The sequence below is a fragment of the Acipenser ruthenus genome, chromosome 9 (genome assembly GCF_902713425.1).
Source record: "Acipenser ruthenus chromosome 9, fAciRut3.2 maternal haplotype, whole genome shotgun sequence".
NCBI lineage: Eukaryota > Metazoa > Chordata > Actinopteri > Acipenseriformes > Acipenseridae > Acipenser > Acipenser ruthenus.
The window spans coordinates 19,730,391-19,751,919 of record NC_081197.1 but is presented as its reverse complement, the minus strand read 5'-3'; the positions used below and the strand labels follow the sequence as shown (position 1 = coordinate 19,751,919).

At 42.6% G+C, this 21,529-nt stretch overlaps 1 protein-coding gene across 1 annotated transcript in view; it reads left to right on the top strand.

Annotated features, from left to right (window-relative positions):
* LOC117407251 (1,4-alpha-glucan-branching enzyme-like) overlaps positions 1–21,529 on the top strand; it is a 267,703-nt gene that overhangs the window by 144,766 nt on the left and 101,408 nt on the right. Inside the window, exons 8-10 of the mRNA XM_059029676.1 lie at positions 9,020–9,135; positions 10,262–10,389; positions 21,250–21,348. Coding sequence (XP_058885659.1) covers positions 9,020–9,135; positions 10,262–10,389; positions 21,250–21,348 — 343 coding nt within the window. The remainder of the gene's footprint in view (positions 1–9,019; positions 9,136–10,261; positions 10,390–21,249; positions 21,349–21,529) is intronic.

Here is a 21,529-nt window from a genome sequence, read left to right as displayed (position 1 = left end):
TGTGTGGGCCTGACTAAACCTGTCGAGACCAATGTAACCATACTTCCTGAATCAAGCAAAGCTACAAAATTATTACCTCCTATGTTTATTCTACAACAGGGGTTTCCCTCCGACCTGACCCCTGTCAGCACCGACACCACTGTGCATGTATACAGTCCTTCATAACCGTCTCCCTCCCCCACATTACATTGCATGGGTTCAACATTTAATGGACAATTTACAGCAATATGACCTGGACCTTGACATTTAAAACAAATTATATGTGGTTGTATCAGTCCCGATTTTGGTCTAGCGCCCCCTTCTGACTTTGACAGCCAGAATGCTTTTTCATTATTACTTTCCAGTCCCTTCGCAGCATGCCGTTGCCCTTCTGCCCCCTTTTACTTGAAACAGTCTTACCGGTATAGGCGGTGTCTCTCTTATGGGGGCCCTGGTCCCCTCCGATCAGTTTCACAAGGTCTCCTGCTGCGAGGTATCGCTCCACCAACGCAACGAGCTGGTTTGCAGCTGTCGGATCTCCCTGTCCGACCCATCTTCTGATGTTGGAGGGTAATCCATGAAGAAAGTGGTCCATGACCACTCGTTCCACAATAGCAGACGGGCTACACTCCTCGGGCTGTAGCCATTTCCTGGCAAGATGTATGAGGTCATACATTTGTGACCGTGGTGCTCTGTTGAACTGGTAAGCCCACCCATGAAACCTCTGGGCTCTGAGGTCACTCCGAACCGGGCCAAGATCTCCGCTTTTAACAAGGTGAAATCATCCGCTTGTTCGGGTTCCATATCGTAGTACGCCTTCTGTGCATCTCCCACTAAGAACGGAGCTATAATCCCGGCCCACTGGTCCTGTGGCCACTTTTCCCATTCTGCAATGCGTTCAAAAGTTTTGATAAACGCCTCCACGTCACCCTGTTCTGTCATTTTCTGGATGAACTTGTTAGCCCTGATAGGTAGGGAGTGGGGGGGTTCTCTGGTATTGAGAGCTAGGATTTTTTCATCCAACTCATGTACCTCCTGTCGCAGTGCTTGGGAAGTGTTTCTTTGCTCCTCCAAAAATATGCGGTTGGTCTCCTGCTGCACCCGGGTCGCTTCTTGCTGAGCTCGGGTTGCCTCTTGCTGAGACATCACCGCTTGTAGGAGGCTTTGTACCACCGCTTCCATGTTGCTGTGTGTGTTTTATCAGTGGAGAGGATTGCCCGCATTCTCCACCATATGTGACTGTGGCAAAGTGCCCCGCCCCTGTGTGCATTTGTGTGATCTGTGTTGTATGTTGCGTGCGTGTGTGTGTTAATGTTGGTGTATAGATTGGTACGCGGGATATAAACGGGTCTGTGTTTCACGTGTGTTTAAAGTGTATAATTGTATTTAGGCACGGGATTGCACATCACGCACGTGCATTTAAAATATAATATGTGAACACGGGGTTTCACGTAATTAATTCACGTGCTGGGATTCAAGTGAATAATTAATTAGTAATTGAATCCCAGCACAACAGTATATATAGATGCACATTTTCACTCAGTGGTTTTAGGTGTTCGGAAGAGGAGAACGGGAGAGAGAGAGAGAGAGAGAGGAGAGTTAAGTTAAGTTAAAGGTCGTAAAAGTGAAGATAAGTGTGTGTACTCACCGTGTTTGTTTGTCTCCGAGCACCGTTTGTGTTTAGTGCGTTTTGTTTGTCTTTTTACTTTGGCGTATAGTGCCGTGTCCCGTGTTTTGTGCTGTTTTCAACCCTTTTATTTGTTAATAAACGCTGAGTGCAGCCATTGCACTCAGCTCATCATCAACCACTGTCTTTGTTTTGAATTCCTGTCTGGTCTGACGCCACCCACTCTGGCCGTCTTTGTGACACGTGGTGTCATCGTGGGATAACCGCGCCTCCAAGCGTCAGACCAGGAGGGGTTTTGTTTAGAAAAAAAAAAAAAAAAAAAAAAAAAGGCAATGGCAGAAGACGCCATCAAACTGCGGGGCTGGTTCCTGGAGAATGCTGGGCTGGAGGCCCAGTCTCTGCCCATGGTCGTCCGGGCTCTGTGGATGATGGACTGTGAGAGATGGGAGGCATATCAGGAGGAACACACCCCAAACACCTTGGAGGAAGGTGTGGAGTTTGTCCTCAGCTACCTGGAGGCAACCATAAATGGAACAGCAGCCCAGGTAGCAGGACCACCAGCAGAGGGTGAGTACCTGCTGTCCCCATCTCCACCAGCAGAGGGTGAGTACCTGCTGTCCCCATCTCCACCAGCCGAGGGTGAATGCCTGCTGGTTTTGCCTCCACAGCCCAAATGGGAGGAGCCTGAGCATCCACAGCCCAAATGGGAGGACCCCAAGCGGAAGGAGCCCGAATGTCCTACGCCTGAGTGGGAGGAGCCCGAACGTCCTACGCCTGAGTGGGAGGAGCCCGAACGTCCTACGCCTGAGTGGGAGGAGCCCGAACGTCCTACGCCTGAGTGGGAGGAGCCCGAACGTCCTACGCCTGAGTGGGAGGAGCCCGAACGTCCTACGCCTGAGTGGGGGGAGCCCGAGCGTCCACAGCCCAAAAGGGAGGAGTCGGTGCGTCCACAGCCCAACAGGGAGGAGTCGGTGCGTCCACAGCCCAACAGGGAGGAGTCGGGGCGTCCACAGCCCAACAGGGAGGAGTCGGGGCGTCCACAGCCCAACAGGGAGGAGTCGGGGCGTCCACAGCCCAAAAGGGAGGAGTCGGTGCGTCCACAGCCCGAAGAGAGGGAAGTCGGTGCGTCCACAGCCCTAGGACCCAAGCTGCCAGCAGAGGGAGAATGCCTGCTGGTCCCACCTCCACCAGCAGAGGGTGAATACCTGCTGGTGCCGTCCCAAGAGCCAGAAGGGGAGGGGTTACAGGCTCAACCCCCTGAAAATTTTTGGGGGGGAGAAGGGCAGGATGCTGGTGTCCCCCAGCAGCCTCTAGCTATGCTGCTGAAGGCAGCACGGCGCGCACATGCCCAGCCGCCACAGCAGAGGGAGCCAGCACCGCCACAGCCTCCCTCTGAGTGGCCAGCATCAGCCCCATCGCCTCTACCTCCGCCACCTCCACCAGCAGAGGGTGAATACCTGCTGGTTCCACCTCCACCGCAGTGGGAGGACTGCTGGCCCCTCCCACCTCCACCAGCAGAGGGTGAATACCTGCTGGTTCCACCACCGCCAGGAGCAGAGGAGCTGGAGCTGCCTCTGCCTCCACCACCGCCAGGAGCAGAGGAGCTGGAGCTGCCTCTGCCTCCACCACCGCCAGGAGCAGAGGAGCTGGAGCTGCCTCTGCCTCCACCACCACCAGGAGCAGAGGAGCTGGAGCTGCCTCTGCTTCCGCCACCGCCCGGAGCAGAGGAGCAGGAGCTGCCTCTGCTGCCCGTACCTCCGCAGGGAGTACGGTGGCCGGAGCCCCAGAAAGGGGAGCTGCCGGCCACGAAGAAGGGGGAGGAGGTCTGGAGACCACTTTCCCCAGCAGCAGTTTCGCTGCAGGAGTTCTTGTGGCCGGAGCCCCACAGGAGGGAGCTGCCGGCTACGAAGAAGGGGGAGGTCGGGGGACCACCTGCCCCCGCAGCTTTTTCGCTGCAGGATGGGACCAACAGGCTGTCAGCCGTGCCACTACCGGCAGGGGTGCTGACAGCATTGCCAGCCAAGGGCCCACTGAAGCCTCCCTTCCCAGCCCGAGACTTTGTTCTGGACTGCTGGGTTTTTAAGGGGGGAGGTGGCCGTTGAGGCCATGTGTGCTGCGCACAAGGGGGGTATATGTGGCAAAGTGCCCCGCCCCTGTGTGCATTTGTGTGATCTGTGTTGTATGTTGCGTGCGTGTGTGTGTTAATGTTGGTGTATAGATTGGTACGCGGGATATAAACGGGTCTGTGTTTCACGTGTGTTTAAAGTGTATAATTGTATTTAGGCACGGGATTGCACATCACGCACGTGCATTTAAAATATAATATGTGAACACGGGGTTTCACGTAATTAATTCACGTGCTGGGATTCAAGTGAATAATTAATTAGTAATTGAATCCCAGCACAACAGTATATATAGATGCACATTTTCACTCAGTGGTTTTAGGTGTTCGGAAGAGGAGAACGGGAGAGAGAGAGAGAGAGAGAGGAGAGTTAAGTTAAGTTAAAGGTCGTAAAAGTGAAGATAAGTGTGTGTACTCACCGTGTTTGTTTGTCTCCGAGCACCGTTTGTGTTTAGTGCGTTTTGTTTGTCTTTTTACTTTGGCGTATAGTGCCGTGTCCCGTGTTTTGTGCTGTTTTCAACCCTTTTATTTGTTAATAAACGCTGAGTGCAGCCATTGCACTCAGCTCATCATCAACCACTGTCTTTGTTTTGAATTCCTGTCTGGTCTGACGCCACCCACTCTGGCCGTCTTTGTGACAGTGACACACCGGGGTAAGTCTGCCACTTGCAGGACCGTCTTCACTGTCTTCTTTGGTGTAAGATAGAATCACAGGACCACAGAAATGAAATAAAACAGTACGGTGCCTGTATATTTATTTGTACCAAACAAAACAAAACTAAACAATATCTATCTCCGTTTGGAGATCTGACTTCACTCTCCCCCCCTTCATCTATCTTATCCACTGGGTAGCTAAGCTACTTACCAGTTTTAAACTTGTTCCACCGTATTTCTTTTTGTCTTTTCCTTAACTTCTCCTTTCTCCACAAAGTCTAACCGCAACCACCATAAGCCTCCCCCAGCTCGACCCTGAACAAAGGAGATAATTTCCTTTTATTGTCAACCAGTCCAGCCACTTACAAAACTAACACCTCTTAAACACCTGCAACTGTGCTGGTTTACATTTCAATTAAACCCTATGTACTCCTGGTCCTTGTAGTTTCTTTGGTGGCTGCCATTTTTGTAGGCCCTATTAACTACAACTCCCGCAGTTGGAAGATGTAGTCTTTCCCTGCTCAATCCGGCACTTTCCAGTGCCCCGGTCCTGTATACCATAATATGCTAGGACCCACATATTTACCATTCGTGACCAGCCCACGTCTGTGGTCACAATATATATATATTTATAACACAATAGTTTATATTTATATACCGAGTTTACAGCTGGAAAGCTGGAAAGAAACATACTTAACATCAACAAGTGCACCAAAAAAGACAAAGCAGTCAGTAAACATTAAAAGTAAATAGGTTATACTACTCTACTCCTGCTACTGTATATGGAAATCCGGGAATATCTCCTACAGGTGACTAAATAGAATTAGAATTACTAGTGCAAACTAAGACTGTCAGTTAAAGATGAGCTACTGTTTGCTTCATTCCCCCCTCCATGCTTAAAGTATAAATCTCAGTGGGTATATTTGAAAGATCATTAGAAGGTTATTGTAGTGTGACAAGTATGTTGTCTCTTTATACCCTGTAGGGGTTTTTAAGAAAGCCCTATTTAACCATTTCCTGATTTCCTAATGTGTAATTTAAAGTTTTTTTTTTCTTCAAAGCCTGTTTTATGAATACAGAAATGCTTGATATTCCTGAAACGATTATATAGTATTGATAAAGAATTCAAGTACATTCCAGAATTGTTTCGGGAACATCAATCTGTACTTAATACTTTAAGCTTTGTGACCAATGAGCATATTAACATTGAGAAAAGCATTAACCTCGAATGATGCTTCAGTGATATTTTATAAAGACGTCAAAGTGTTAGTTTTAGCAGCTGTCCAAAATACAGTAATGGAAACTGAAATACTTCTGTGTACAATCATGGGGTTTACATGATCATGAAACATTACCTAAGGTCTTGATGGCCATTTCCAAATTACATTGGGTATACAGTCAGACAATATGGATCTGTCAGATTTTGGAGGAGTGACATGAAAGCTGCCCGAGCTTTGTTTTCCCATGAGATTTAGCATGGCTTCTGGGATTAAAAGTCAGGAATGTATGCTGTGTCCCTGAGGGACATTTTGTTTGTTGAATTAAATTTTGAACTCTGTTATTTATCTCAGTGCGCAGTCTGCCTGAAAACCTTGCAGTAACTCCAATGATGATCAAGCACTGATGCAGCAACACCAATTCGGAGCCATGAACTCGATAACCGTGGTTTGGAAAAATGGTCATGGTATCAAAATTGTGGAAATGTATACAGAGCAGCATTAGCTAAAAAGGTCTTTGTCCCTGGTCTGTTCTTTTAATCTTTACAGAATGGTCAACTCACGCAACATAATGTTCTGTTTGCACATTAATCTAGTTTCTATGTATGTATAGTCTTCTGCGTGCAGGCAAGTATATCTGAAATCCATTAAGCTTTTTGAAAGCTAACAAATTTTGGCTTTGGATGTCTGTGAGTTCCAAAATCAAAGAATCTACACAGTTATACATCCTTTACACAGTAATCATTTTTTTCTGTTTTTGTTTAAATTTGTCTCAGTAAACACACTTTGGTGCTCTTGTGCACTTTATATAATCTGTATGAAAACAGTAGTATTGTTGTGTTGGTATGTTAGGGCTTTTAAGGACTGGAAGTGATTTCCAGTGAAAAGTCCCACTTTTGAATTAGAAGAAAAGAAATAACTCTTTATTAACTCATTTTAAATACAAAACAAAATAGGCCTTTGGGCCTTTAATTTTGAGAGTACAGTCACCACCACTTAGCACGGGCGCGTTTGTGTTAACCTGATTCACCCGGTATAAACTCCCACACAATAACCTGACATTCAAAATGTCCCCCAATCACCAGCAAAGTAATCAAAACAAACAAGCGTGTATGCAGTTAAAAAGCTTTATTAAGTCACTGATTAAACTAATAAAAAAGATGTATTAAAACCTATGAATGTAATAAAAAGTATGTTAAAAAATATAACACATGTGCAAATATGGAACCAACTCCCCAGTAATGTTGTTGAAGCTGACACCCTGGGATCCTTCAAGAAGCTGCTTGATGAGATTCTGGGATCAATAAGCTACTAATAACCAAACGAGCAAGATGGGCTGAATGGCCTCCTCTCGTTTGTAAACTTTCTTATGTTCTTCTTATGTTCTTATATACAGTACAGGTAGGCTACATTACTGCAAATTGTTTCTAGCGAAGAACTCTGTGACACACATCTGGACGATTTTTTTTTGCAAGTATGAATGGCAAACATTGTCAGCGTTTTCTAAAAAATCCCAATTCAACTCTATATCCGGATGCTGCTCCATATTAGCAGTTTTACAAGCGTAGCACGCACGTTTACGTTGTCTGTGTCTGTTTCAGGCAGAGCGTCCTGGTTGCTAACGTGACACTGCTGAGAATTCTTCCTCTTTTAAATCCCCTCTGGTGTTGTCAGAGTTTCAGTTTTGGTTGTGTTTTCATCAGCACTCTCCTCCTCAACTACAGAAACCCAAGCTTTTTTTAAGCAATGTTTCATTGTTTCCTGACTGACAGAGTTCCAAGCATGCTTTAGCAAGCGCACAGTAGCCAAGAAACATTTTATTTACATTGAATTTATGTTGCTTTTCTCTGTCCAGCCATGCTTTTTATTGCAGTCAGTGCTGTTTTTTTCAAACTAAACCTGACACTGCGTACAGGGATTAAATAGCCAAGGTACAGTACAGGGGTAATCGCTCAGTAACGGTGTGCAAACAGCTGATGATCAATCTGTCAAGCTTTTACTACAGTAAAGTGCTGCCTTTGGTATTGAAATCTATGTGAATGGCAAGGCAACAAGGTGAAAACAGCTGATTGGTTGATTAGTAAGAGTGATTACTACAGTAATAAGCAGTGCATTTATTATTTAAATGGATGTGAATGGCACATGACAAGATTGATAAGATTCAAACAGCTGAGTTTGACCAAAATATATGGCATGCTTAACACGGTATAAACGATGCCTTTGTTATTGAAATCAAAACTGCCCGAAATAACCCTGATCCTGCTCTTATATTAGCAACGTTGTAGCTTTCAACTCTCACAGTACTGACACCCCTTAACCACTTAAGCGATAGTGCCCGTCGGTGATGGCTCTACCATGCGACAGTTGACCGCGATGGGAGTTATGCGTCCCGTGCCGAAGGCGATGGCGGTAACGAAAGTTAAGGTCAGCTATCAGACGGTAGAGCAATCATTGAGAGAGCACTATTGCTATTGGAAAACTATTTTTACCAAAAAAAAAACAAAAAAAAAACCACCTTAAAACCTAGATTTACCTTGAACTTGTATTGATTTGTGGGGTAATTTTCCGCTGAGTAAAGACATTCTAAGAACATAGTCCCGAACATTTTTTAAATAAAAAACAAGGATGACATACATATAACGAGAAAATGATGAGTTTTTGTTTAGTTATTAACTTGTTAGGATTTTAATCTGGGCATTGCCTGATAAATGAACGGAGCAATTACTGAACAGTCCATTTACGATTAAGTCTGAACTGCTTGTTATTGGAGCGTCATTTGAGCTGACAGGGAGTGGATTGGCTGGTGCGATAGTGACAGGAACAGGATTCACTGCTTGATTGGTTGGTTTTGAGTATTGTTTGGATGTTCTAGCCGAAGATAGTATCGTAGACCAATTGTGTTTTTGCTGAACATTTGCTGTCCAATAGCTGTGAATTGAGCTTTCGTTACGGTGTCCTGTTACAGACATGATTTATCTTGTCTCCAGACCAGTGCCAGATAGTCAGTTTAGCTGTAAGCAGAAATGTAATTTTAAAAAAGCTGGTATACACGTGGATTGATTTTAAATTTGATTCACAGTTGGTGCTGAGATGTTCCAGCAGGTATCTACCGTCTGTTAGAGCCCGCTAGAGCTGGAAGCATTTGTTTTCTAATACCCTGAATAGCGCCTCTTGAACCCTTTCCTGGAAATTGTTAATGTTGTAAATACAGATACTGTAACTTAAAGTGGTTAAAGCTAACACATTAATCCTATCTGTTTACCTTATATTTGCTATATACTGTAGGTCTCAAATGTGCAGTTTTCTGAGACACCTGTGTTTATTTATTTTTTTCCCTCTCTAGACCAGTCCTAGTTATCATCCAACTGTCAGCTTAATTAGAAATCATAACCTTTGTATTTTACTTTTGTCTCATTTCAGCTGGGAAGTTTTAAGATTTTTGCTCTCCAACTTGCGTTGGTGGATAGAGGAGTATCGGTTTGATGGCTTCAGATTTGATGGAGTGACTTCTATGTTATACCACCACCATGGCATTGGTAAGGCTAATGTACCGGTATGTGTTCACTTTGTAAATTACTCAGGAGTTCTGCTAGAAGCAAATCCCTTTAAAATAACATTTCTCTCATGGGTGATAGGTATCCTCTTTATTTGTAATCACTACATTTATGATACAAGAACTCTTTAGCTGTTTCACACTGTCGAGCATTTTACTTTCTACTGCTTTCCTGAATGCAGTGCAGGCTGGTAAACGGCATGAATTCCAGTTGTTTTTGGAGTTAAAAGAAGCAGCAGTTACATGCATTAACTGCTATCTGTTTATTATGAACTGTGCACAATAGCTTCATATTTCACACACATTTTATTTTGATTTCTCTTAAAATGTATGTGATAAGATTTGCTGAAATATGTATAAAAATATACACACTAGCTTTGAAACCATGAAAGTTAGGTGAGAAGTGGAAATTGACCAAGAAAATACCCCCCCCCCCCCCAAAAAAAAATGAACTCCATAAAATACATTTAAAATTACAAATTCCCAAATACATATTGTAAGTGCAACAATCTGAAATATGGTGCAATGACTTCTACATAGCAATATTAAAAACAAATCTAATACAGCTAAGTACGTTCACAATTATACACACTAATACCACAACTGATTTTATTGTAAAACAAACAATATATTAGCTTATATTTTAATACAACTATGTCAAATAATGTATAAAATATGATTTTAATTTAATGGACCGTACATACACTTTTGCTATGTGTTGGGTTAACTGTTGAGGAGTATCCCAAAGTCCATTCTCATCTCATTCCAGGGCTGAGGGCATAACATACCCAAGTGTTTAATGTTTTGGAGTAAACCACGGAGTAAAATTGTAAAAGAACAATTTCAAATATTAAAATCACATAAACGTGCAAGGACAGGAACAAACTCAGTAGTGTGTAGGGCCACTATGGCCAGCAGAGTGTTGATTTGACAAGACAACAAGGTTATAATTGTTTTGTAGGAAAACAGGTTTTTCAGCGAGCAATCTGAAAATGATTTAAATGTGTTATTAGTATACTTCAATAAATGTGATTTAAATGTGTTATTAGTATACTTCAATAATTACAGGTCATTTTTCTGAATGTGTTTTCTTTTCTCCACATTTGCAGGTACAGGGTTTTCAGGTGACTACAGTGAATATTTTGGTCTACATGTGGATGAAGAATCCCTAGTTTATCTCATGCTGGCAAACCAGATGCTTCACAGTCTCTGTCCTGATTACATTACCATAGCAGAGGTGAGAAATAAATGATTCTTAACACAGTGTGCAGGAGGGAAGAGCTATTGTTGCATATCTGGTGCATCCTGCAAAACTGCAATTAGAAACAAAAAGGTATTTAAGGGCACTTTAATGTAATATGACTTCAAGCCTGAACAAATATGACATTCACAGCTTATAAGGTCGCTTTCTTTGAAGACATGAATCCAAAAGCAGCTTCTTTTTTTCGGTCAACCATTTTTAGTGTCCATGTAACAGGGTGTGTGGGTGGATCACTGAGGACACGGGAGTCGGCGAGTGTCTTTTGAGATGCCGCCCAGGCGCACAAGATTTATTTATTTACCAGCAGTGGTATTTTTTGTTACTTTTTGACATAGTTCTTTCAGCACATATAAGTGCAAGTTTAATAAACAGAAAAGTGAAAACCCAAACAGTAAAAGAAAAAAGGAAAACAAAACATTGTAATAAAACTACAAAATAAAGTGCTGCTTTATGCAGTGTCTCGCCACCTCCGCTAACCTGCGAGGTACGAGTTAGTCTGACGTTCTTCTATTCATTATTACTTGCTTGGGGGTGCCCAGTTCCCCCCTCCCCGAGCTAAAACTAAATCACATCCCCGGGACTGTCCGTCTCCGGTATGGAGCACGTAGCACTTCATGTTTTATTGAGGATTCTAGCAGTCTCTGCTGTTGGCTCTCTTTCTCCACGGCGGACTGCTGCTGTCTCCGCAATAGGCAGTGTTTCTTTCTTTTCTCTTGTTCCTTTTTCCTCACTTAGTATATGGTGTATCACCAGGGTATTCTACTGTTCCGGCCAGCGTTTCCGCAGGGCTATATCTTGCAAGGGCTAAACGAGGAATAGGAGAATGTCACTCATGGGATCGACCGTCCCCCCCAACCAATCAAGGAGGTCCAAGCAAACACACCCCTGCTCAACCTCCTTGTGTCATCGCCATGACTGGCAGGCGGGTCAAACAGGGCTTCACTCCCCCCCCCCGCAGGATCACACATGCGCCTGATAGCCAGCACAGATCTCCCCTCTGTCACATATCCTCCCCCCAGAATGGCATCACCAGTCCATTCGTAAACCCTGCAACCCTATGCCTCCCTGCTCAATGGACTACCCTGAAGGCATAGGGCTGCAGCGCTAAGTACCACCACGTGATCCTGGCGTTGTTGTCTTTCATCCAGTGGAGCCATGCTAAAGGGGCATGGTCTTTAATCAGGGTGAAGTGTCACCCCAGGAGGCATTAAAGGAATGCCTCAACTGCCCACTTTACTGCCAAGCACCCCTGTCGATGGTACTATAATTTTTCTCATAGGGAAGGAGGTTCCTGCTGATATACAGGACCGGGTGCTCGCTTCCCCGCACCTCCTGAGACAACATTGCACAAGACCTGTCTTGGACACATCTGTCTGCAGGGTGACCCTCCTACAGAAATCGGGACTGCACAGCACTGGCTTGCTCAAAGCGAGAAAGGCGCTCTGGCACAGCACTGTCCACCAAGTGTGCAGAAGTTTGGGATGAATTTCCGATAGTAGCCCGTTAATCCCAGCCAGGGCTTCAGGAGGTTTACGTGATAAATGTGCTTTTCTGTCCACATCTCTCTGACCAGATCAAGCACACACCCCAGGGTCTCCGCCCATACAGTAGCTTAAATGGAGAAAACCCTGTGGAAGCCTGAGGGACCTCCCTGATAGGAAAGAGAAAGGGAGGAATCAGATGGTCCCAGTTGCGCATGTCACTTTCAATGAATCTGCACAACATGCTTTTTAAGGTTTTACTAAAACGCTCCACCAAAACATCAGTCTGGAGGTGGTAAACTAATGTCCTGATGATCTGTATCCTTGAATGCTTGCATGTCTTGCGGACCAGCCATGAAAATAAAATTGGTCTGGTCGTGGAAGGGGAAGATGTCTCCAATTACATCCTCCTTCTGAGCCAATGGAGGGAGCGGGGCAGTCACAGCAGCTAACCAATATTTGAACTACTCACCGCCCCCAACCCCACTTGTACTTGCATCACCTGCTGGCCAATTTTTTAAAATTTACTGTAACCTTCATATCCCCATGAATGCACTTATTAACCCTTTGCGTCCATTTATTCAGCTCGTCTCAGGCGCATCAGGTCCAATTTATTTTCACAGTTTATTTTAGACACGCTGTTTAAAAGTATTTTTCACAGTAAAACAGGTTTAAAGGGCACTGCATATCAACAGTACACCCAGCCCCACCCCACCCCTTGTTCGCTGTATTTTTCACATACCTCTTCATAGTCGTGCATACTGATAAGTCATCTTCTGATCACTCGTTTTATCACCAAACTCCTCAATAATGCGTTCCAAGTCATTATTTTATTACTATAACATCTGAAAAATCTCTGCAAATGTCTGTGATATTCTTTGAGCGCTGGATGCAGAAGCAGCTATCTTGTTTGTTTATGGCCGTGTTATCTCTGTGGTGCCGGGGATATGTGTATTGCTCAGATCCACCCCTTTTTTTTTTAGCTTCTTTCAGCTCCTATCGGTCTCACTCGGCCATTGAATGGTTTTCTCGGCTTTTTCTGGAGAAAAAATGACTAGAGACCTGTTTTTTATGTCTCTTTGATGATGTCAGACAGGGTCCGACATCGGACTGGAAAGGGAAAATTGTAATGTCGGACCTGGTTAACCCGTCCCGTTACTTGTTTATGTCCCAGTGAGATTAACTCTTCTTTTGTTAGGGACTGACCACATCCTGAATCCAAAAGAGCCTGGGTTTGTATACCATCCACTGTCACAGGAAGGACAAAACCTGTCTGCTTGAGTTATTGAGGTAATTGAACATTCTTACCTGGATGGATGAGGTCACATTCCATAGTTGGGCAGTCCTGAGCAACATGGCCCACCTGCTGACATGTCCAACACTTCAGTGGTCCTAGTTTTCGCCATGAAGCTCCCAGTGGAGGTCCAACACTGCAGCAGCCTGTAGGTGTCCCCGCCCTGCTGCGGCCGTAATGCTCCGTGCCAAGACTTGTATTTTGTTATACACTAGACTCCTATAGAAGCTTCAGGTTACTGTGTACTTACCTTGTGCACAGTGTGCCTGCATTGTTTTTTTTTTTGTTTGTTTTCTTTAAATCAGGAAATAAATATGTAATAGAAGATTTTGTTAGCAGTAACAAAAGTTGTGGAATTGTCATCATTTTTATATTACTGCTGATTTTACTTGAATACCCTTTCCTAATATGAATATACAGTTAAATAATAAAACTATTAATATGGATATGATTTTGATAATATGGATATTATCAAAATCAAGAAGTTGCTGTAGAAACAGTAAAAAAAAATAAAGAAAACCTGGTCAAGATTTGGAAACCAACTGTAAATTAGATGATGCATACATATGGCATATCAATGGGTTGGGCTGTTGTATTGAATGCTTAATATAGCTTTTGCTGTTGTGTACGAATGTATTATGTGTGACCATTGCTATGTACTGTATATAAACCTCATTACAATTCTGTTACCTATGGGTCATTCCATCTCAAGTGAGACAATGGTGTGGCAGATTGTCATTAAAAAAAAAAACATGCATATTGGGCTCTGAGAATTGAAAACACTAAAATGTCCTGTCTTAGCCCAGCATGTACGAAGGTGAATTGCTTTCATGTGCAGTACAAGAAGTATTGGGGCAGATGATATCTGGTAGAACCCCAACATTACACATGACTGTAACCCAAACTTAAATTTGAAGAACCATGGTATATTTTTATTTTCTTTGCATTGGTGTCACAGTTGCTGGGTCCTCTTTTGGGGGCAAGTGAAGCTCACTTCCCAACCTTAGAGGCCGGCAGCGTCGTCTCGCCCTCTGAGAGGAAGGTTCCCTCTGGACAGAGGGGACCCTCCGGCCAAAAGTGTTAACTACATTTCGTTTTCCATTCTCTTGCTTAAATCTATTTATTTATTTGCACCCGTACCAGTCTCCCCCTTCGGAGAGCAAAACTTTCTCCCAACTTTTGAGCTACTCATTGACTCAACTTATCGATGGTGGCTTTTACAGCTGGAGGAAGGGGGCAGGGGGCAGAGGAGAGAGCCCTCTTTGTGTTTATTTCTTTATTCTCTTTTATAGCACTTTTGTTCTCCCTGCAAAGATCGCAAGACTCCATGCAGACTCAGCCGAGTCTGACCTCTCTCAATTTAGACGTCTCAGTAAGCCAAGGAGACCTTAGATCGTCCTCTATCCTTCCTTAGTTTCCCCTTGGGAAGTTACCTCGCTTCCCGGCTTGGAGGTCTATCGATTGGCCTCACCTCGAGGCGGTTCTTCGAGTAGTCAAGAGGAAAACCCTATTCTATTGCTGAAGTCACAAACACTTAGTCTCTTTATTCTAGTAGTCCCTTTACGCAGGTCTGGCTCCTGCCTCGTAAAGGAACAATAATAATACAATAATGATAATGAAAAAGGAGAGAGGAGAGATGTGTTTAACTGGATAAATTCCCAGCATCAAATCTTCACATATTTTTACCCACTTAGATTCCTTGTTTGCTAAAGACATTGATATGTCTGAATTGATAATGTGACAGTTCTGGCAGACAACATTGTATAAACCAATAATCACAAAGTTTAGACTGTAATACAAATCTTTAATAAATGATGTTTAATCTCTAAAAAAATAACAGCCATGGTGGTAGGAAAGATTTTAGGTTTTTAAACGGTAAATGTACAGACATACTGGGAACTATTCTAGGAAGATCCATTTTGTTCATACACTTTTAATAGGACAACTGATTCTGAAGTTATTCAAAGCTTGAAATGGCTTTAGTTATATAGAGTAGCTGCTCCATGGTTTAATCTAAAATGTATGAACTTGGATGCATATTTTGTTCTATCCTGTAGCTGTAAAAATGTTTTGTATGTTAACTAAATCCTAAAAAGCTATCACTTAATGCACATATGTACATATGCAAGCTCAGAGCCGATATCCCCCGCCAAACAGGCAGCATTCTCACACAGCGCTTTCTGTTACTGTGTGTCTTTCTTAGAGGACCTGATGGAAAACTGCCACCTCTCAAAACCTGAAATTACATGCGTCAAAAACCAACATTAAAATCAAAATAACTTTAAAACTACTAATCCAATCCAATTCTAACCACCGTAGGAAATGAAGTCAGCAAAGACCGCTGCTTTGGCGCCAAGTACTAAAGCTGTAGCTATTACAGCCTTTTCTCCAGGTCTGCTAAAAAATGACATTTTAATTGTTCACAGGGGAAATTGACGTTTGACCTCCTTTATATCTTTTAAAATACGATTTCTATTGAAAGACCATTTAAGATTTAAAGAGATAATCTCACAAAGTGATTGTTAAAAAAGAATATTGCTGTACCCCCTACTATTGCTGCGATAAGAATGGTTGAAAATCAGAGTAGAAACAAAGCTGAAACCGTAATTATAGCGGCATGATAGTATGTCATAATAATGCGTGTCAAAACATCTCTATATACAAGAAACATGAACTTGTTTAACATTGAGCTGGATTTGCACTAAACAACTGCTAATAACTCTGTCATTACACTGGTAACATGTTCTTTCACCACTCGTGGCGTATTTCCATCAATTCATTTTATGTTGTGATATCTTGCACCACAATTACATTCTATTGCTAATAAAAAAAAATCATTACAGCACAAACAGCAGCATTCCCAAATCACTGTCAGCCATGATGCTAGAACAGAAAAATAAAATAAACTGATTTCGTGAGAAGACTAAAACCTGTTGTTATTCCACATGGAACAAGTTGAACGTGTCAGAGTCTGTTCTTAAGTTAACGATGATGATCCCCTTGCTAGCCTTTAACCGATTCTCAAATTCTGCATTGCCTATTTGTTTATGTACACTATAGGAGAAGTGTATTTTCACTTTCTCTGTGGTGAATAATTACATTGCAGAATGCTGTGTTCAAATAAGTGTTCAGCTATGAGTGCACCGAGGCATTGCTTTAATTCACTGAATTAGTCTATTCTATGTGATCTTAATTGTGTGTGTGTGTGTGTGTGTGTATTATATTCAGAAATAATATGTAGTGATCTTGCATCAAGGTTACAGTGGAGGCGGCAGTGTTGAGAGCAGCATGTCTGATTGTATGCTGTGCCTGGATGAGTGTAAATACAACTGTCACTATATTTTTTCCTGTGACTGAATTATTTGTAACATGTACTGAGCTAGACCATTATGAACACTTCACTAGTAGTGCATAAATAGCAGAACTGCTTTCTAGAAGGTAGGCTTTGCAGCTGAAACATGTATAATGGCAGTACATTACAAGAGAGATTTGAAAGGACTAAATAAACAATCACACTGTGTGGTGAATTGTTTTAGTGATTAAAAAGAGCTTTGTTCCAGGCCTGGGATTAAGCAAAATTAATCTTCATTTTTAATTTTAACGAACTGCTTCGAACAAAAGGAAGAATCACTCATAAAATCAGTATTATCTTGGTGTGTTTCATTCTTGCTTGTAAGCAGTGCAGACATGCTTGGTATCTGAAATAAAAAATTGTCTTGTTGCATGAATACTGATTTATAACTACTATTGGCTTAGAACATCTCTCTATGTGTGTGCATGTTAAACATGACTCAGGCTTTTAGCTTATTCCTGGTCCTGTTAGATGACGATAAGGCCATGTCCATACTATGCCTTTAAACCTTATTAGTTGTCTTTAAAATGCAAGTTGAAAGTAGGAAGGGGGATAAATAATTAATGTAATTTGTCAGCTCTGTTTGAAATTAAATTAAGGGTACCAGTATTTGACTCAGGCAAGATATATATATGAAGGTAAAAACACAGATTATTTTGTAATTAACATCTTTTTTCTGAGTTTAATTATGAAACATAATCAGCTCAATTTGTTTAAATGCACATCACCTGATTAAAAATAAAACCTGAAAACGTCAAGCCCTACTTGTGTGTGTTCACATTTACTTTTTCCAAAATACTGTTTTAGCAATATCGACCTCTATTAATATGGGGCATAACTAAACATGAAACAGTACTTCAGTGTTATTAATTCTTATGTAGACATATGATTAATTTATTAATTCTTATGTAGACATATGATTAATTTAGTTCCCTTTCAATTCGAAGACGACCACCAACCAATACTTTTGGGATATGCCTGCCATAGGTAGGTATTGGCTGAGCATTTTTTGTCAGAGCTGCCGATAGACCCCTCCATGGATGTTCTCAGTCCCACCTACCGAGGACGTCCTACCGGGATTAAGTAGTCGTTCAGCGGAGCTCACGTACTCTTTTGCCTTGCACCTACGGTAAGGTATGCTTCAGTGTCACTAACCAGTGTTTTTCGAGCTCTTCTGAGTCGACTGTAATTCCCTTGCATTCGTGCTGAGACCTGGCTTGCCCCTCTCGTTGATGCGCGCGGTACCCTCGGTGCTTTGGTACCTCAGTACACACAGCGCTTAGGTGCTCCCGTGCTTACATTAAGTGCAAGACAGTGTGCAGTGCCAGGGTTATACCCCAGCTGGAATGTCTTGGTTCCATGCTTGCACGTCCTGACGGGTGAACGTGCCACAGGTGGATGGGCATACATTATGTGTGCGGTGCTTTGGTGTCCAGCACGCCACTTCAGCCCTACGGGACAAGACGTTCTGTGACATCTGTGCGGCTTTCCAGCCCCAGGTGCTTCGCAGAAGGCTTAGCAGGGCCATGGGGACTGAATGTTCGTCCCCTATGACCGAGCCGTCTAAGGCACAGGCTCAGCTGCCACCCTCTCACAGCTGCTCCCCATCTCCACAGTCAGTGAAGCAGGTTAAACGCTCAAGACAGACGAGGGACATTATGGACCTGAAGGCACAGATGGTCCAGGTCCTGGAGCTGTTGGTGCAGCAGCAGACTGGTGCCGCTCTGATTGCGGCTCCAAATGAGCTGAAATCATCGGCATGGACGGCAGAGGAAGAGGATGCCCCCTCTATAGCAGCCTCCTGCAACGAGGACTCCTTCCCACTGAAATGGAGGAAGGAGAGGGACCTGTGCTCTCTACCAAGGCAGAGCCCAGCTCTGAGGTTGTCTCGGAAGCTAGTGCGCCTCTGTTTTCGAGCTCCTGATGGGACGTGCTGCAAACCTTTTTTTGGTTATATATATCCTAAAAGGATATAAATACTTTTCCTTTTTCATTAAATTAATTATCTTAGATCTCCAGTTATTATTATTTGTAGCAGACACCTTTATCCAAGGCGACTTACAGAGACTAGGGTGTGTGAACTATGCATCAGCTGCAGAGTCACTTACAACTACGTCTCACCCGAAAGACGGAGCACAAGGAGGTGAAGTGACTTGCTCAGGGTCACACAATGAGTCAGTGGCTGAGGTGGGATTTGAACCGGGGACCTCCTGGTTACAAGCCCTTTTCTTTAACCACTGGACCACACAGCCTCCTAGAGGCAAAACCAGAAATATTACATCCATGGCTCTCCTTACCACCAGGTATTTTTTGACAATTAACCCCACTCCTACAACCAAAGCAGTCACTAACCCAGACAATATGCTCAGAGTTAATATAAGATAACTAAGTTGCCTCTTGGTCCCAGTCTCATATCCGAGACTTGAAGGTCAGTTGGAGTGACAGTAATTTCCACTGTGTGGAGTTCTTTTTGATTCAGGAGCTGCTGTATAGCAGGATCCATTTGAAACTTGTGTCCTCTAAAGACATCTAATATTTCAACTTCTGATGAAAATCAGTCTCCAAGTAATAAAGGGCTAAATCTCCAATATGGGCAATCACCCTCCTCGGCACCATGAGTAATACAGGGTCTGCTGGTAGCTTAATAATCTTAACGGTATCGTGCTGGTCATATGACAGTGTAAACTCTTGTTGCGGGGCGCTCACGAGCCATTGAGCATTGGCTATTTCAGCTTGGGCTTTTGCCTGTCCCCCCCCCCGGCATTGTCACAGTAACTTTGCATTTCTCAGCAGTAGCATCTTTCCTCAAACACAATATCTGAGCCGTATCCCTAATAAAGGGTTTGCTAGGTCAGAGCCAATGAATGTCCTGAATAGTGCTGCACATTTCCAAGTTAGGCACCAGATAGAGATTAGGACTTTTATCTTGATACGCAACCACAGGTGGTGTGACTAACTGCACATGCTTATCACCCCGCCAGAACCCGATGTTCAAGACAGCTTTCAATCAATAGACATTCACGGATTCCACCACTGGCAAATTAACCAAAAAGGCGACTTCTCTAGCCGTTGTATCCACATATATTGGGATGGCACTTCCTAAACCTGTATGCTAAATGCACTTGCAAGAGCTGTACAATTTATTGTGTCAACACATGTCTCAATTTGCCTATTTGTTCCTTGAGCTCAGAATAGGGCACCAATTCTTCATTGCCTGAATCCTGCTCTACCCTGGGAGAGTATTTAACTCTTCAGCTGTCTGTGAGGCTGAGTTAGTTGCTTCCTGCTGTATGGCTGCGAGAGTCATCACGGCATCCTTTTCTGTGGGGGAGAGAACAGGACATGGCGTTGACTCACTCTCGCTAATATGCTGTACTTGAATCCATTGATAGGGTTTAGTATAACTAACCTTCTCGCCCCCCCCCCCCCCCCTTTCCAAGTTTTCAGGACTGAATTGAATTTGAATTTAATTGAAGTCATTTGGTATAAGTCCACCCATATCAATAAAAATAAATTAATGAAAAAAAAAAAAAAAACAGATTAATCTTACAAACAAAAAGCAGTTCATACATAAAATAAATGAATAGTATGTTGACCTAATACCCAGGATAAACCAAAAAGTCAACAATATGGACTTATTTCCATTGGGGTCCTGTTAAGAATGAAAAGAGACAGCATAGTATTATGATTAGTATTATTGCAACATATAATTTGCCTCCTTATCAGAATCAAAACAAAGTTCACCACAAATGTCCAAACCCACATTAAATTGCATCCTGTATCCTAAACTTTTCAGTTTTTACCATAACTTTGTTTTTATTTTTGGTTATTTCATCACTAAAGTAATCAGATTTAGCCCTTTTAATGTCTCTTTGAACTGAGAGTGACAGCACCTTGTTTAGCATTCAATGTGGAGCGCAAAATGTTTAGGTTTGCCTGGATACTTAGTCTTTTCATTCTGCTGAGTAGCTACTTTCATGAGGTCACTTGTGTACCTCACCTCTTTAACCCACAGATCTTTGAGATTTGTCTTTTGTCTGCTTCAATGGTCTACCTAACAGCACAATACCATTGACATGAAATTCATCCTTGCCAAACTCGTTGACCTGATTTTTAGGGGTGAGTTTTATTGTTTTTGGCATCTTTGAACAGCTTGAACAGTAAAATTGTTTTTTTTTTTTAATTCATAGTTGCATTACAAAATCAACCTCTATACAAACAGTGTGCTAAGTATTTATGGCTTTACAGTATATAAAGTCATATTTACCTTACCAGCCTCGCCTCTCATTATTTTGACTGATTCGTATATTAAATATGTAGTGCAGACTCAGCTAATAGTGGACAATTAAATGCCCCTCTGGAAGACTATTATTACCTCTAGGGTGTGGCTTCAGGCATTATAGCCCCCTGTCGGTAACAATAGTCTTCCCTTGGGTCAATAATTTTCCACTATAGCCCTCCTCTCCAGTCCATATTTATAATATATATCCCTTTGGAAGTTTTTTTATGGTTTTGTGGAAGATATCAAACAAATTAATGTAAGGCTTCTTTTTGAGTGAATTCCCCCCTTCAAAGGCTCTTTGTGCCAATCAGAAGAATGCCTGGTTTTCTAATACTTGTCTGTACACATTTCTGACAATACATGTCAATGTAAAACTTTCAATATGCTAAGGCTATTAGTCTGATAAATTCCCAATTCTGTTTTCCAGGATGTTTCAGGAATGCCTGGTCTATGTTGCCCTATAGAAGAAGGAGGTACTGGGTTTGATTACCGCTTAGCCATGGCTGTCCCTGATAAATGGATACAGGTATGTAAACTAATAAAAAAAAAAAATGAATAAACAAATGGAACTACCTGTGGCTGAATGCCTTTTACAATACATGTTTTTATTTTGAATATAACCTACTATATATATATAGTGTGTATATATATATATATATATATATATATATATATATATATATATATATATACACACACACACAAGC